This window comes from Apostichopus japonicus, chromosome 4 (assembly GCF_037975245.1).
Source record: "Apostichopus japonicus isolate 1M-3 chromosome 4, ASM3797524v1, whole genome shotgun sequence".
In the NCBI taxonomy this organism is placed as follows: domain Eukaryota; kingdom Metazoa; phylum Echinodermata; class Holothuroidea; order Aspidochirotida; family Stichopodidae; genus Apostichopus; species Apostichopus japonicus.
In genome coordinates this window covers 5279219-5296291 of record NC_092564.1, presented here as the reverse complement: position 1 = coordinate 5296291, position 17073 = coordinate 5279219, and the positions used below count along the sequence as shown (strand labels likewise).

General features: G+C 38.5%; 1 protein-coding gene across 3 annotated transcripts in view; it reads right to left on the bottom strand.

The window, feature by feature from the left end:
- Nucleotides 1–1228: 1228 nt before the first annotated feature.
- LOC139966245 (zinc finger E-box-binding homeobox 1-like) overlaps nt 1229–17073 on the bottom strand; it is a 38000-nt gene continuing 22155 nt past the window's right edge. The window contains exons 1-6 of one of the 3 annotated variants that reach the window (XM_071969085.1): nt 12790–13065; nt 9712–9905; nt 8752–8944; nt 4346–7069; nt 3895–4071; nt 1229–3241 (exon numbers count right to left, since the gene is read on the bottom strand). In XM_071969085.1, the coding sequence (XP_071825186.1) occupies nt 2940–3241; nt 3895–4071; nt 4346–7069; nt 8752–8944; nt 9712–9905; nt 12790–12829 (3630 nt within the window). In that variant the 5' untranslated portion in view covers nt 12830–13065 and the 3' untranslated portion in view covers nt 1229–2939. Of the gene's footprint in view, nt 3242–3894; nt 4072–4345; nt 7070–8751; nt 8945–9711; nt 9906–10487; nt 10950–12789; nt 13066–17073 lie in introns of those variants that run through there. The other 2 variants (XM_071969086.1, XM_071969084.1) reach the window with 2 other exon arrangements.

Genomic DNA, 17073 nt, shown 5'->3' with positions numbered 1-17073 from the left:
AGTGTGGTTTCACTTTGCAATGTGGAACTTTCCCCATGTTGGTTTGGACCCTGTGTCACATGGTCTGCCACTAGAGAGTACCTCCTAAGGTCCTCTTACAACGAAAAAAAGACTTTATGCCGTATTTCATTGTTCAAAGAGTATCTGGGTGCACATGACCACTATACATCTCACCCACTTCTTTCATAGTATTCCGCCTCACGATGAGACAGCTAATTAGTAGGAACGGTGTGAATGTTTTATTTAACAGATCCTCCTACATATTCATCGTTTGTACACTGAGATTTGAAAACGACATGTGAAACTGAAAATAATTCTGAATAGACACCTGAATAGTCACATGACCAGCAAGCTGTGCTCACTTAGTGTTACTTGTCAAATTCTAGGGAATTACCCAATCGAAAATTTTTAACTTTGTAATGAAAGTAATCCATTCTAGAACATGTCATTGGTAAAAACGATAGGGCAGCTGTTATAACCTATTCTCTGTATAACGAAGTTTGCAACTTCTGGCATAAAGGCAATGAACTGAATCCGTCTCTGGCCACGTTCTAATTTCTGCAAGACGGTGCTTGGTCCGTATCAAACGGTTGCACTCGAAAGGACAGCTTTCCAACTCCACCAACTGTAAAACTAACTCCATGCAAGTTTTCGCCCCTTCTGTGAACAGGCAGGTTTCCATTCATCAATGGTTCATCATGTTTGAGTTGTCAGTCAAATCAATTTCAGAGGAAAGTAGACTTATACCCCTCATAAAAGAAACAGTAGTGCATGTAACACTGGTGTAGTGCTAGCGTCAAGATGAGTTCATATAGCTCTTATGGGAAGGGGAGTCGAGAATTTTATGGGAAGGGTGTACTATCTCCATTGTCATCCTGAAATGCTCATTCACATACCACTATGCTTTATTGAGGCCTAGTCAAATTCAGGAATGAACCATTTTTGTGTGAATTCAACTGAATTATGTAATTCATTAGCATTGTTCAGCAACATTCATATTTTTCCAATAATTACAACATTCCGAAGATACCTCGCCATAGGTTCTAGCCACCCACATTCATCCGTTCCACTGACGAGTGTGTAATTAGACAGTTGAGTGTGATTGTACAGCACAATGCTTAGTAAGTTTTGAGCATTGATTGAAAAAAAAATAATTCTAGCTAATTTGGGGTCAATTTACTAATGACATACAAGATGTACAATATTAGAACAAACAAAATGAGCAACATTAATTTTTCATAATTTATTGCAAAATCATGTAGAACTATGTAGCTAATTACTTTTTTATAGCTCTATACCTCTGTAACCTGTGTAGTAACCAGGGAAACAGAATCGAAGACAATAACTGTAAACCACATTTAGATGTATATATACCTCATAGGACATAAACACTGTACAATATATCTAATGTAACTTATCATATACAGCAATAAATACCTATTCTGAACTTTTGTACAATAACATTACTCAAAAGAAAACAGAAAATTACTTTGCACTCTCATATGCTTTATACAATCTTTTCACATATGCTTAGAAATTAATAATTCATATCAATGTACTGTTATTTATTTTATATTTGCAAGAGTTGTAAAGGAAGTTAAACCAACTTAAGTTTTTTTTCTAAGGGACCTACCTTTTCATTTACAAATACCTTTTAAAAGGGGTAAACTAACTAACTCAGAAACTTGTTGCTTAGACTGCGCAACATTTTTACCAATTTCAATCAATAGCATTCAAAATTGCAGAACCCATCATTGCATTGACGTAAGACAACAACTCTGCATTCAGTGCATTGGTAAGTCTCCTCTGACAAAGGGAGGCAAAGAGAAGTGAAAGATACTGAGGAAGGGGAGGAGGTGGTGTTAAAGTGCTACATGAAGTGACATTTAAAGGAGAACAGAGTAGTTACTTAATATGCTATATTATCAAATCTTTCCTGTGTGTAAGATAAATCCTAATTCCTCTTATACGGTATCTAACCTCTTTTGTTCCTTATCAATGAATTACTTGTGTTTACTCCTCAAAAGTCGGTATTATCTCATTTAATAAGGGACGAAATATCCTTCAAAACTGAAGTCCTTTACCTTAGTATCAATATCGTAAGTACCACATAATTTAGTTTTCTGATTATTGCAGATTTAGAAACCCATGATCGTTATTTCCTTCTTGTCAGATGAGCAGTTACCCACCCCCCTCCCCCCCCCGTTCCATAACACGTATATTTGTTCACTACAGTTTTCGTGCTGTATTGACATCCCTAGCACTTTCAATAACCTGGCACTCAGGATCAGAAGTGATACTCGAGGAGAAACCAATTCTACCTTCAACACAGATGAACCTTAGACAGCTTTATCTGACTACTTTCATCCTTCACGCGGAAGTACATGGGCACACAACAATTTTGAATACCTAACTTGGTTTAACCTTAACGAGTTTTGTTAATAGATTTACATCAACACTTAATAGCTTGTTCACTTGAAACCTTCACGGCAGAATGTAACTACTCATTAACTAAAGAGTCACCAGGAAATTCCAGATGTATGAACTTTTGCGTAGGTAACATAGGTGTAAACTCACAGACAATTAACTCATTACAAATTAAAAATTATATGATATAGCAGGTGCACAAATAATGTTGGTTTGCTTTACTCATGGAATAGTAAACCATAAGCGGAAATTGCTTTGTGTTAAGTGCCTGACTTTTAACTGTGGTAAAAAAACACAGTGAGAAACCCATCACTTACATAAAGAGGCAGAGTGTTTTATCTTGGCAAGAGATGCAGGGTAACATCTTATCGTTAAACTATAGTTGGGTGTTCCGGAGAACTTGCTTGCATAATCCTAGAATTGCACTAGTATTGAATCTGTAATCCTTTCATAAAGGGATCACTTTCTGCTACAGTATTCCTCAACGATGGTCTACCAGAAGTTGAAGGAACCTACTTATCAGATGCAACTGAATTTTGCATTTCAGGCTTCTTAGAAATCATGTCTTTCTCTTTGTCACCATCGACATTTTTCTTGAATTTGTCCCCTTTGCAGACCGGCCCGACAATTCCCCTACGGCAGTAGCTGTAACGGTGATTCATGTGCTGGCTGTAAGACCCGGAATGGGAGAATTTCTTGAAGCATCGATTGCACTGATATGGTTTCTCCCCACTGTGCAGCCTCTGGTGCTCCATTAAATGATGTTTGTGCTTGAAGGCCTTACCGCAGACTTCACATTCATGTGGTCGTTTGCCTGTAGGGTTAATTAAATTCTCTGTTAATATTGATGCTAAATTATAAAATGACTAAAAAGTATTAACAGGATTCATGTTGAAAGAATCAAAGATTTCAGCTGTAATGATCTAATTGCTCCGGGGGGGGGGGGGGAGGGGGGTGTCAGATACCTCTATAAATACCCTGAATAGGGGTGGGTAACCAATGCTACAAAACTTTGGCCCAATCTCTGTCTTAACATGAAGGGCTTCCATTAGTTGTGCATATTGAAAACTTATCACAAATAACATTTAAAAAGTTCCCAATTTTTTAATTATGAACAGCAACGAGCTTCGATAAACATCACAGCCATCACCTATGTCAAGTATTGAACCATATGGAATGTACACTACTGGATCTGGTTTTGAGTGATCTTTCAATTTCATCCCTGATCTTTATGTCCCATAGGAACATATATACCTGTATTTAATAATGATGCTGTATTCCAAAGTATGCTTGCCAATAAAACAAAGGAGTTTTAAGTCCCATGTAGCTCTAATCTTTTTTTACTTTCTTTCTGTAGCACTCTTTTTCTTATCTACCTTTCACGACTATTTTTCTTCCTAATATTACTTGCCAAGAGTTGATAAATCAAGAATCCGCAATAAATAAATACAATGATTCTTCACCTACCTGAATGTTCGTACACATGCCGCAACAAGGAACTGTGCTTCTGGAATGTTTTAGGGCACATGGAGCAAGTGTAGAGTCCACTTCCTGCTTTGCCATTCTTATCCATGGATTCTGCTGACTGACCCCCTGGCTGTTCCAGCATGTCATGGTGACTGTTGATTAGGCTCTCCATTGCATCTGGGAAGTAAACAAAAGATGAGATTGATGAGTTCAAAATTCAAATGTAATACTAAGCATATTAATATTCACAACCCAATATATTTGAACACCTGGAATATTAAACAAAGGGCACATTTTCAGGATGGAAATTTTAGTTTCCTCTCCCGTCTTCCTACATGTATGAATTCTCTTCTACTAATGGACGTAACAGTTATATGCCAAATCCAAACATCCATTTCAAATATTTTTTGAGCAGTATGAATATGATAAAAGTGATAAATTATGTACTTACTACTTGTTGATGGTGGTTGTGATGTTCTTCCATTTGGTGGTAGATGACTGCCATGTGAAAATGGAAAACCATAGTATGGTAGAGGTGGTCCACCGGATGTTGCTGCTTGAAGGTAACTAGCAGTTGCTAATGCCTGATAAAAGTCTGTTCCTGGGAGACTCCCACCCAGTGGAGGAATTGCCATAGGATAATCCATACCGTAACCCACTTTGGCCCTCTTTGCTCCCATCTCGCACCCTACAGGAACATATGAAAGTCGTTTCAGTCCCCTGTTGGGGATACTTTCCTCAGCACTAACCTTACTTTGTGCCTTAATGCTAGTCTCCATTGATAACTGTGCCATACTGTATGCATCTGGTGCATACAGGGGAAGCATATATCCTGGATGATAGAGTGCAGGATAATTGACACCGTAGATGAGTTTTGGGTGAAGTCCCCTTCCGAGTGGTTCTCCATCCCTAGACTTGGTCAAATCTAGTGGACTATCATGATGACGTCTCTGTTGGTCGCATTTAGGGAGTACACAAGAAGTAGGACTAGCATGCTGCTGAGTTCTCTGTCTTTGACTTTCACGTTTTGATTTAGACATTGGCGTGTCAGGACTAATCAGGTGTGCAACACTGAAAGGAGGCGGTTTGGAAGATTCTTTCTCCTTGGGAGAAGGTGGTTCCTCTTCATGCTCAGTATTAGAATCAGTCTCGTGCCGTTCAACGACATCGATGTCATCTTCATCTTTCCCACCAGGAGAAGGTAAAGACTCTTCTTGCTCAACAGGTGGCGCCCCACGTGGGGAATTACTAACCAGACCGAGACCTCGCAGACTTGGATCTGTCCCACTCTCCTCACACTTTCTCGTCTTTTCAAACCATTCCTCGACCACTGTCATGTTCAGATTAAGAGCGGAGGCGATCTTTGAAAGGCCATCAGTCGATGGTGCAGCTTGCATTGCATAGAAGGCCCTTAGAGCTTGTTCTTGAGCATTGGTAATGTGGGTCTCACTGTAACAAGGGCTCAGGGGAGGAGGCCTTACTGTTTCTTTGCTTTGATCTGTCTTTAGCTGCTGCTCTGTACTTGCCACATCATCATCTTCATCCACTCGAATCATATCGTCACTGTCCTTGAAAATGTTATTGCTTTCCTCGTTTCTCTCCGATACAGGACTTACTTGTGGTGAACTGCTCGATGGTGACAGCCCACCCCCGGTCTTCTCCATACTAGCTACTAGTTCTCTCTGTAGTTCAAAGTACTTATTTAGATTCTGGTTGGCATTTGATTTCAGTAATTTCATTTTGAGTACATCGGCATTCAAATCGCACAAGTACCTCTCATGTTGATGGGCATCAATCGGACTTTCAAATTCTCTCCGGCAGTATTTACAGCATGGCTTTCCGTCGTTTTGAGTTATGGGTAAAGTCAGCTCCTCGCCGTTGTATTGCACAGTCTCAGCGCCTCTCCTGAGCGAAAATTCCAAATGGGATGCTGCTGCAGAGGAAGTAAATGGCAATGGAGACAACTTGGAATGAGTGATGGAAGTAATAGTTTCATTTGGAGAATCTGAGGAATGAATACCTGAGATGGGGTATCCTTTTCTTAAGAGAGGATACACCAGCTCTTGCAGTGTAGCTCTAGTTGCTATTTGATCCCTTCCTGGATGGTGAGACTCCAAGCATTTGGCCATGGCTTGAGCCTCGTGAACTTTTTGTAAAGTATAACCTACAATGTCATAGCTCTTGTCAACATTGTGAATACCATTTCCATTGACGTAGACTACTTCTTTACCTTCAGTTTCACCGTTGCTTTCACTCTTGCTGCTAGGTGAAACCATCGACATATTGCTGCTGCTGCTGCTGTTGCTACTCTTTTTATTATTATTGAATGACTTAATTTCATAAGGACTGGCCACCACTGGTGTTTCCTGGGGAACATGTTTCGTTTTCTTGAGCTTAGAAATGTCTGTGTGTTGCTTCTCCTGTTGTTGTTTAGAAACGGTTGCATTTACCATCTGCAGTACTTTCTTCACAGCATCATTTGGAGGAGTTGTCGGTGGAAGAGTACCGTCCGAGCCCATTTTCTCGTCGAAAGCGTCGGGTCGTGGAATAGCGATGCTCAACGGAGTCATGTAAGACTCGCTTACCGGTTCCCCCTGCTGCAAACCAAGATGAAACTTGTTTTTCCCAGATAAGAGCGACGGTGACATTTCACCATTTACAATTTTAACAGGTGCAGCAGAATCTTTGGGTACCATCGAAGGCAAGTCCTTTATGGGCGAACATTTCTTACTACTGATGTGAGAGCTGTACGAACCAGAATGTGAAAACCGTTTTCGGCAGGTTGGGCACTCGTATGGTTTCTCGCCGCTGTGAATCCTCAAGTGTTCTTTCAGATGATGTTTGTACTTGAAAGCTTTGCCACACTCACCGCACGGGAACCTCCTATTGCCAGATGCATGGATGAGCATATGCCGTTGAAGTCTGTAAATATCTGCAAAGGCTCTGTTGCAAACACCACACACTTGATCTCTTCCTGGCATATGAGTTGACATATGTCTCTCCAGTTGAGATTTGAAGGCAAAGCAGTAGTTGCACTGAGGACAAGAGAAATTGTTTACTTCGTGCCTTCTTTTGACATGTTCACGCAGTGATGTTAACCTTTTATACGACCGTTCACAGTAAGGGCAGTTCATTAGCCTTTCAGCATTGCCAGTTTCACTTTCTTCGTTGTCCTCTGCAAAGGGAAATTAAAAAGAGAGAATACTAGTAAGTACTACAAAAATGATTCAAGAGGTTTGAAAAGTGTAGATCAAGTTGACTAATTACAAAACTGTTGCAATATTCAATTGCGAAGGCAAATGTGATGCAATGACCGACCCATTAATTTCTACAATAAGCTGATATTTAGATCTGCAATAGAGGCTTAATACAGGATGCTGGCCCTCATATGATCTACTATATGAGAAAAGCGTTAGAAGCAATCTGCTAAGGCCACCATTAATCAAGATCAAGCCTTGCTAGTTTTCATTTTACCTGTGCTTAAAAAGTCACCAATTTTTACAAGCTTGAATACAGCATTTATCACTGACACAGGACAGAATTGGCATCTTTAGTATAAAGCTGATTGGTGAATTCATGTTACCTAACGTTATCTAATTAAACCTCTACTCTTTAGAAAAGTCTGCACTATGTGCTTGCTTAATTTCTTCCCTCTTATTACTATATTAAACTACAGTAAGTACACACATACCAAACATCTTAAACATGTTCATGATCTGGTCAGGCTGCTGCTAATGTTTCATTCAAAGCCTAGATGAAAAAGACTGCTTTCTGCAACTGACATCCAACTTTTAAAGATAAAACTATTCCAACATTTATCATGTGAGACTCATGAGTCTATGTGTGGTACCTTTGATAACAGTTGTTACCACAAACTTTTATGAAACTGAAGGTTCTGTACTTGGAACCGAAGTATCACCTGACACAGGGACTTGCATAATTGCACTCTATAGATGGCCAAGGAACAAGCAAAGGCCAGTCACCTTTAGTAATTATTACTAATTTAGCGCCATTGTCCATGTGTATTAAAAAAGCTATTTATGTAGTTAATTTCGGTTTCAATTTGGTGACTTTGAGCATGGCTGGGCAAGAGGTGTCTCTGTCATGCGGGTCACTCACCTCAGTCACACACACACGCACACACATACATATCACATGTAAACTGAGGTTTCTACTTTCCATTTTGTACGTGCTGTACATTACAGCTCTTACACATACTCAATCTCGCCACTTACATAATCGAGGATGTAACATGTACATGGGGATTACCTGTTCTTTTTATAATTGCTATAGAAATCCTACTTTCAAGGAATCTAAGAACCATTTTAGAAAAACAAATGACATTTTTGCAAGACGAGAAGGCACAGGATCCGATGACATGCAATGTTTAATTGCTCATTCTTAAACCAATCAATCCAATGGTTCATTCAACTGCTGAGCTTTTAAAACCACAAACTCAACATGATACCGTAGTTATCTTTTAACTCCAGTACTTCACATAGAACTTGGAAGGACTCCATAAGAAGGAAATAACATCCGAGTAAAGATGGAATTTACAATGTTCATTTCAATAATGGTAATTTTGGTCACAGATGGATGCTAGTAGAAGGTATTGATTACCCACTTATTAGAACTCCCATATTTTCCTATCCCTTTCCTCTTTATACAGCAAAACACTTCAAGGGAGATTGACTAGTATTTACCACCACAAGTTTAGCACACCAATCATGGTTATCATATAAAACAAATATAAAAAATTATTATGCACCTAGAAGGTATATTATTGTTCAGTTCCATATTTATTAGCAAAAGATACTTATTTTCAGTTTCCTTTAAAAAGAAGAAAAATCTGCTTACCAGGAGAGGAACTTCTTGAACTGTCACAATCTTTCTCATCATTTTCGGTCATTCTCTGAGAAGTGTTGTGTATGTCTTCCTCCACATCTGAGGCAGGTGAAACAAGTGGGTCTATGGGTACCTCGTCCCTCTTTGGACCATCGTTTTGAGCAATTTCATCGCCACTGGCTTCGCCCTCGCAGTTTTCTTTCCTCTGTAAAAGTACAAAAGGAGCTTGTTTAGTAATGTAGTAATTTAGTTGATACATCTGAGGGAATAATTTTTTAATGGATGGCATGGCATTATATGCTCTTGCAACTGGCCAATTTACTACACAAATGGTAATAGAGGTAGCAATCTTCCTACTCATGGGAGGTGGTCAATACAATTTTGTAATAGTTTATACTATGGCAATAGCCACAAAATATGTAGTAAGTTGCAGAAGACAATTGCAAATGAAAAAAAAATGCATGTGGTAATTGCAACATGACCGAAGAAGGATTTGAAACTAGGTACATAGCCAATTAGCCAGCATCAAGTTATATAGCAAAAGGGTTTTAGCTACCTTGCTGGGGACCCCCCCCCCCATTGGTGAGGATTTATTATGGAGTATGTTAAACAACATTACTAAAAGGTTGGCCAACAGGTTTATACCTCCACAGTGTGCTGAAAATTCCAAATGGTGGTCCAGCCATGCTTAAAACTTCAACAAAAATTTTACTGACTAAAAATAACCCTCAAGGCATCTTTTCCTCTCCTAAATGTTATTATCATTACTGGACCACTCCTCAGTTGCTGCAAATAATTCTGGAGAGAGGGAACTTCCTTCCGAAAACTTTCAAGCCTAACATTTGAGGCTAGTACCAGTGGCTCTTTCATGAGAGGGGGGGGGGGGGGTGTTATAGAGTGAGGGAGAAATGTTGGTCCCCTCCTGGTGCACCTGCACTGCTGTAAATTTTAAAGAATGTTATCAAAGCTCACCTGAGAGTTCTCTGCATCAGGGCTGCTTTGACTGCTCGCTCTACTGGTACTGGAATCACTGTGATACCCGCTGTCGGCAATGGTTGGCGAGCACATCTTCTGATCGCCCGATACATTATCGTCCATGTTTTCAACTCCAGAGTTAGCATATCCTGCCTTGCTGCCGCCAATGTTAACGTCTCCTCCAGCTTCCACTATTCATGACAAGAGAAAAGGAAGGAAAAATTATTAATTAACAAAATTGTGGAATTTAAGTTAATTAACGTGAAAGAAAAGAAAATTGCAATCAGAACAATGTACTTAATTGTTTTGATTCCTGAAAGTAATGGAGCCCTCCTTAATTATGACTTTAGGTGGAGAGATTGGAATAAAAAAAAAGAAGGTTGAGAAATAAAAAGTACAAACCAATCATTCCTTACCCCACCCATACCCCTTCCCACCTCACACACATATGCAAACATAACAGCTGACCAACAGATACAACACTACCGTTTAGATTATATTAGAAAATCAACAACACAGGTTCAGACTTCAGACAAATATTATCCAAGGTAAGAATCTAAAAATTTATCCAATCCAACCCTACAATATGACTAAACTGCAATTTACAGAAGTCATCCATAAATCTTCTCGCACTCTTCTGACCTAGAAAACTCGAGAACTAAAAGATCTAAATCCTTCCTCACATATGAGGATATTGATACCCTCTTCTCTCCCCCCCCCCCCCCCCCCATTTATATCAGGTAAGTAACTTCTCTAACAAAGCAACGACTTGCCCATGATTAGTTGTTTCCTTCAAACCCAACAGGCGGTAATATTCCTCAATTTGCGCTCCCCTTTTACTCTCCTTCCAATAAAAAACTTTTTAAGTTAACAACAGAAAAAAAATCGACGACTGGAGTCTACCCAATCGTGCGTCTCCATACATCAGTGGGTCCAAATTAAGGTCGAAAAAAACTCTCTTGATTGGCTGTGGCAGCTCAACACTTCTGTGGTACCAGCATGTCTCAGTCAATTGGAGACTGTCAACAATATAGATACCCTCTCATTTTCAAATATGAATGTTAAGTGAGACAGCGGGGTGGTTGGCAGTATTCATCGGAGGATTGCTATTCACTCGGCAGGCGCCACTAGGTCTAACAGATAACTCTCCATTCATCACCCTTGATAAGTGACGATCAGTAATGCTGGCAGCGGAGGTAGTATAGTGTTGTGTGGAGTGCGAATAGCTCATTAGCACGCTTCCGCGGGTCTCACGCGCAATCGTGTAATAATAAGAGGAGGGAGGGGTGGGAGTCGTCGGGGTCTACAAAAAGCTGGGTCACAATAGTCGTCATGGTTAAATACTTTTTTAAGAAACAATAAACAGGTATTAAACAATAACAGGGACTAAATTCATGGATTACAGTAACCTTTTTGGAGTGTGGAAAAGTCTGACACTACCAAAAAAATTAATGGGCAACAACTTATCGCTCATTAAATCCTGTCAAAAATCATACTTTCAAAACAGAATAAAGACATTTTCTGACCTTTTCACATTTTGTTTATCTCCAAAATAGTCATTTTGATTTGTTTTATTTAGAAATTAATTTTTTTCTTCTGCAGAATTTATTTTAAAATGAAATACTTCAGTGAAACCCCTTACCCCCATGAATGATGGTGTTTGCAAATAGGTGTTAGAAGTTTTAACATTGAGGACCCACCCTTTCTGGTCTTTTCATTCTGGTGGAAAGAGGGGATGGGTGGTGCTGGCATGATTCTAAGAAATGACACAAATATACCTCCTGTCACATTCACTGAATGCCTTGTTATGATTTGACATTCAGTGATGACTATAACTGAAATATTAAACATGATACATTTTTCCTGAATAATCATGTGGACCTTTTGAGGGATTGGTTTTACAAATTGATTTCACCCTTCTTGCTATCCATGACAAAATATTTAATTAATTCTGGTTCCAATTGTTTTACCTCATAGTAAATAATAGTTAGCATTTAATTCTTAACAAAATATATACATAATTTAGATGGAATACCTGAAATATCAGAACCTTCAATTTTTTTTATTTGTCTCAATTTATGAAAAGACCATAAGAAACCTCAGGAAAGCGTTCAATAAAATTATAATACTAAAACATGCTGTTGAAGTATTATTTGTGACCATTATTTATCTCTTCAGAAAACTAAATTTAACATGACAGTGCTTAATTTGTAAAATGATTGTTCATATCAAGATAATATTCAGGGTTTATAATCATAATAATAATGACAGAGTAGAACCTAATTTTAAAGTACAGGTCACCACTCAAATTTGTAAACATTAACATACTATTTTATTTTCAATGTTTTGATGGTTATTTAATTTGCTTTATAAAATTTCCAATCTGAGCCGAGAGAGGTGGGTGGAAGGGGTGGGGGCTGTGGATGTTCAATATTTTGTGCATTGTGGGCTCAAAGCCAGAAATTATCAAGTGATTATGCAACCAGATGCAGGTATTGTACAGAATTAGGAGCTGGCACTTGAAATGACCACCTCTTATTAATTAATAATTAATTAATACTATCAGGCAAATGATACATTCTAGTTCTACTGCTACCAGAAAACCAATACTGAATAATGGCAGTGTATGAAGCCCAATTACCAACAGAAAACAGTGTTTTGAAACAAAATGTTTAATTAAAAGGTAAGAATGAAAAATAATAATTAGCAAACTATAGGGTTAAAAGCCTTAATGGCTTAATTTACAATGTACTAATGCAAACTGAGAACATATTATTATATGGTTAGCTAACTTCACAAATGTGAATAAAATAATTTACATAAAATAACAAACAAAAGTGAAAATACTACTGGAAAACGAGACCAATCAATCGACTAGAAGTTCTTAAATCTCGAGAGAATTTGCGGTATTAATGTACACCGTCGGTTGTACAATTAGAGTGACGTAGCGAGCAACTTTTCGTGTACTTAAAAAAACTAGTATAACTCTTGTAAAATCGTACAGTACTATTTAAAGACGAACGAACGAACGAAAGAAACTACGAAAGAAAATGTGGAATAAAGTTTGAAACTTACTGTGATATAGACTCCAATTTGTAACCAAGCTGAGCCTCATTTTTAGCTTTATTTTTTCCCTTACGATCCTTGCGACTATTAGCCGAGTGTTACACCAATAATATAAAAAGTTATCCTTTGCGACATGAAAATAAGCTAGTCACCCACTGGCTCCAACGTTACACACCAAACATATGTTGACCCGAGTTCTGAATAATTACTTCCTAGTCGAGAAGTATTAACTTACACGCTAGCCGCCTGGCTGGCTGGCCTGATGTTTGACTGAATTCAACTCGTTGAGAATAGGATAAACAAGCTTCAGTTCACTGAACTAGCCTGGCAGCAATACTCGACGCTGATTGGTCGCACCTTCCAAGGCAGGCTCCAGACAGTCGGGAGCCGAAGCCAGTGGAGAGCTTTGGATGAATTGATTAGAGCACAAGCTAGTTTAAACACCTTGTTATTTGAGTGACAAAATAAGCCAAGTCTAAACAGAGGTCTAAATAACAATTCAGGATAATGTAACACAGGTAAAAAGAAAAGGAAAAAAAACCGAGGAAGGTTTGGAAAACAGAAAAACGGTAAAGAGGCCATATCACAAGAATAGACAAGATAGTTTGATTTATTGTCTAATTTGAAGTTCCGAGTTTTTTTTTTAAGTTCCTTTGTGCGAGGCAGACAGTCGTGGCACCAGGTTGGCTAGCCAGGAGTCAACTTTTGACAATGGGATAGTTTACAGGTGAACAGGGGGTTTGATTAACTACCCGGTCTGGTAGTAAAGAATCATGATTGAGAAGTGACCTGCCGGAGGATAGGGCCTATGTCGTTTGTTACCTTTCAGGTTATGTATAGTGATTAAAAACCTTTTCTATTACCGTTCTACCAAATCATGAGAAAATAACGGAATGACGAGAAAAAAAAAACATTTGGAGTGAAAAATGGTGCATAGTTTTACCAGCAAATGTATAGAAACAATTTAATTTCCCAGTAAAACAGTTGTCTTTTTTTCGCCTCTTCCAAAACCTATGGGTAAATTATGAATGATAGCAGATGTATAGTGTTGGAAGCAGATGTTATGTCTCTCAATTATAAAGGATTATAAGGGATTTAGAAGTTTATTCCCTAGCATGAAATACTCAAAATGTACAGCTTTGTCATGTAATACATATTTTTTTCTGGAAATGTTTAAGGCTGCAATAATATCTCAAACCTAGCCGAGAACATTAAAACAATTGAATATATGCATTTTTTTCTCTCCATCATTCCCTCTCTTCGTATCATTTTGGTCTAACACTGATTTATAAATTAATTTATATCTTTTTGTGTGTGTGTGTTATTGTATTTTTTATTTGGGGGGGGGGGCTTCTTTTTTAGCTTGTTCCAAATCTTCGTACTGGCAATCTGAAGATGTTACAATTTACTCGTTTTCCAATCACATGAATGGTGTTTCTGAGACAGTTGTGAAATATTGTCCATGCCGGGAAGGACAGGCAGGCTCCAAGTTGTCGGCAAATATAAGAATTGTGTTATTGTAAACTGTTTGTTGGTTGGTTCAGGAAGGAAGCTGTTGATTTAAATTGGGCCACAGAGGGTTGACTCCTAGGCTGAGGGCTCCGACATACGTGATTCAGAGTTGTATAGGTGACTTTGGGGAAGATACTCTATAATCGGAAACGAAACTTCAAACAAGAAGAGCACCGTGGTGACGTCATGTTGTCAGACACTCTTGGAGGGTCAATGATGGTCACATGACTAATGTATGTGTTCGTGTGTGTGTATGTGTGTGTGTGAGTTAAACGGTGACCATGTCCCCCCTTAAAGTCTGGAAGTATTTGAGGGTAAAGCCTAACTTCGACCCAATGGTGTTTTTAGGGGTACTGTTGTTTTTAAGGGTACCAGTATGTAGAGCCAGATGCTCTTTCGGGAGGGGTGGATTACCAAGAAAAGTGAAGAAATTAAAAGACAGAGGTATACAAACAAGGATCATAGCAAATGTAGACAGAATCTTTTCACTGAGTGTGAGACCCATTATTATGTAAAAAATAAAAAAAACTTCTAGTTCTAACTGTAATTTCCGGAAAGTGCCAAACTGGAAAAATAACCATGATTCCTTTTCTTGTAAATAATGATGGATAAACTCCCCCTCTTCCACCTCCTTCACGCCCCCCCCCCCCAAAAAAAGCAGCGCCGTCACTGCCCCCAAACAGGTAAAACCTGTACACTTTGTAATTTCCGAAACCTAAGATTCATTGAGCCATTCCTGTCCTGAAATATTTTAAATAGCCACCGTTCCTGTCAAAATATATAAACCAGTTTGAGAAGTCCAAATTCTTTCCACAAAATTCCTATCAATTCACCACTACACAGAGACGGAGACGCAGATTGAGAGCAGAGAGCTCGGAGAGAGAGAAAAAAGTTTGCCTATCGAAGAGCGTCTGAAATAGATTAGAGTGTTGTCTGGTCTGTGGCGCCAGCCAGTCTGTCTGTGTTGAGGCTTTCAGGAGTGATTATTCTCGCAGAGGTTTCGCACCTGACAAGTGAACTCTGTTAGTACACAAGTATTACCGAGCACAGCGTAATCCCGGTGAATGGCAGCTTAAGACTTCTCTTGATTGACAGGTACACTAGCTCGCTAATCAAACCTCTTTTGTTTAGAAGAAGACAAGGGACGAATTGGAACCTTTTTAACATCGTTCTTGAACGACCAAAAAAGAGAGAGAAAAAAACAAAAAACAAGGGAAGGAAAATGCATTGCTCTGATTTTAGCCTAATGGCAAGTGTTTCATGAGAATTTGAAAAATTCATACTCGTTCTGTTTTGGCCCGGGTTTTCGGTGTAGTATTCGGTACAGTTTTGCAAGATATTAGAGGCTTTGACGTAAGACTACGTAGGAGTATACAGGCCTACTACGAAAACGTAAATTGACACGAGAAGTACATAGGTCTCATCTTGTTTCGATAGAAACATTAGCGGCGAGGTTGTTGTTATTATTATATTTTTGTTTCAGTTACTAACAAGGGTACATGGAAAATTAGTCGGTATCTGTGAACTTGCCAACCACTGTATAGGGACTATAGGAATAACTTATATTCATCAAACTTTTGACCAAAGAAAGTAAAATAATTTAGTACTGTAGATTGAGGATGAAACATTAAAGACCCTAACAAGATATGAAAGAAAGTGTGAAACGTAATCAAAACACGGATGGGGATGACAGGAGGGGGAGGGGGTGCCGAAGGAAAATGGGGGGGGGTGAGTGGGCCGGTTGGTTCATACAATAACCTGGTTCATACAATAAACCGTGGACGTAATTCATGTACATAAATGTATGTTACATATGGGGTATAGTGTAATTGCACAAAAGCAAAATTTCTGCTTAAGGCCTACACACGTGTATATTAACAGCTATTGGCCTTGAACCATAATGGTTTAGAGTGGATTGCAAGGAAAAGGAAGTTGATACATTTGTCCTCGTTTTGGCTTTTAGTTGGATAATATTGAGTACAGGTAAACACTTCCTGACCGAAAATAAATAAAAAAACAAGAGAAAAAACAAAACAAAAGGTAAGAAAAACGAACGCCAGCAATTGTCATCGATTGATCAACGATTCGTTTTCTTTTCTTTCATATTTCTTTGTTCGTTTTTGTTTGTTTTATTGTGACCGTTTGGCAGCCCTTCAGATGACTTGTCCACAAACATTTACCGTTTTTGGTTGTCTCTAAGCAGGTTGCCTATTATGGATCAGTCTGCTACTATATGTGCATTGTGATTCAACAAGATCAATGGGGCGGCCCCTTTAACAATTGCCTCATTCTTGCTTAATCAATTCTCGATTCAGCATTGCATACAAACGGTGTTGAGAACATATAGGCTGCCAAAAGTGCTAGCTAAACAGTTGAACAAATAGACTGAACTGAAATTAGACAATTGATGAACTTTACTGTGACCCCTCAAAGAATCGATGTCTTTTGTGAATTCAGTGCTTTGAACATTGTTTACTAGGCTGTCATCCGAGACCCAAAGTACGCCTACATGGAGCTTGTATGGATATGACATATGAAACGATCACCGATGATTGTATAGCCTTTTGCTATGTAATTTAAAGGGACCCGGCTTCGTAAAAAAAAACCCACACAATTAGGATGAATGTTGAAAACTTTACAAACCATTCATATGTAAATTAATATGAAAAACATTGAAACATCTACCATTGATGCATATACATATTTATATACATATGTATATATATTTATATATATACATGTATATATGTATATTTGTATATATGTATATATATGTATATA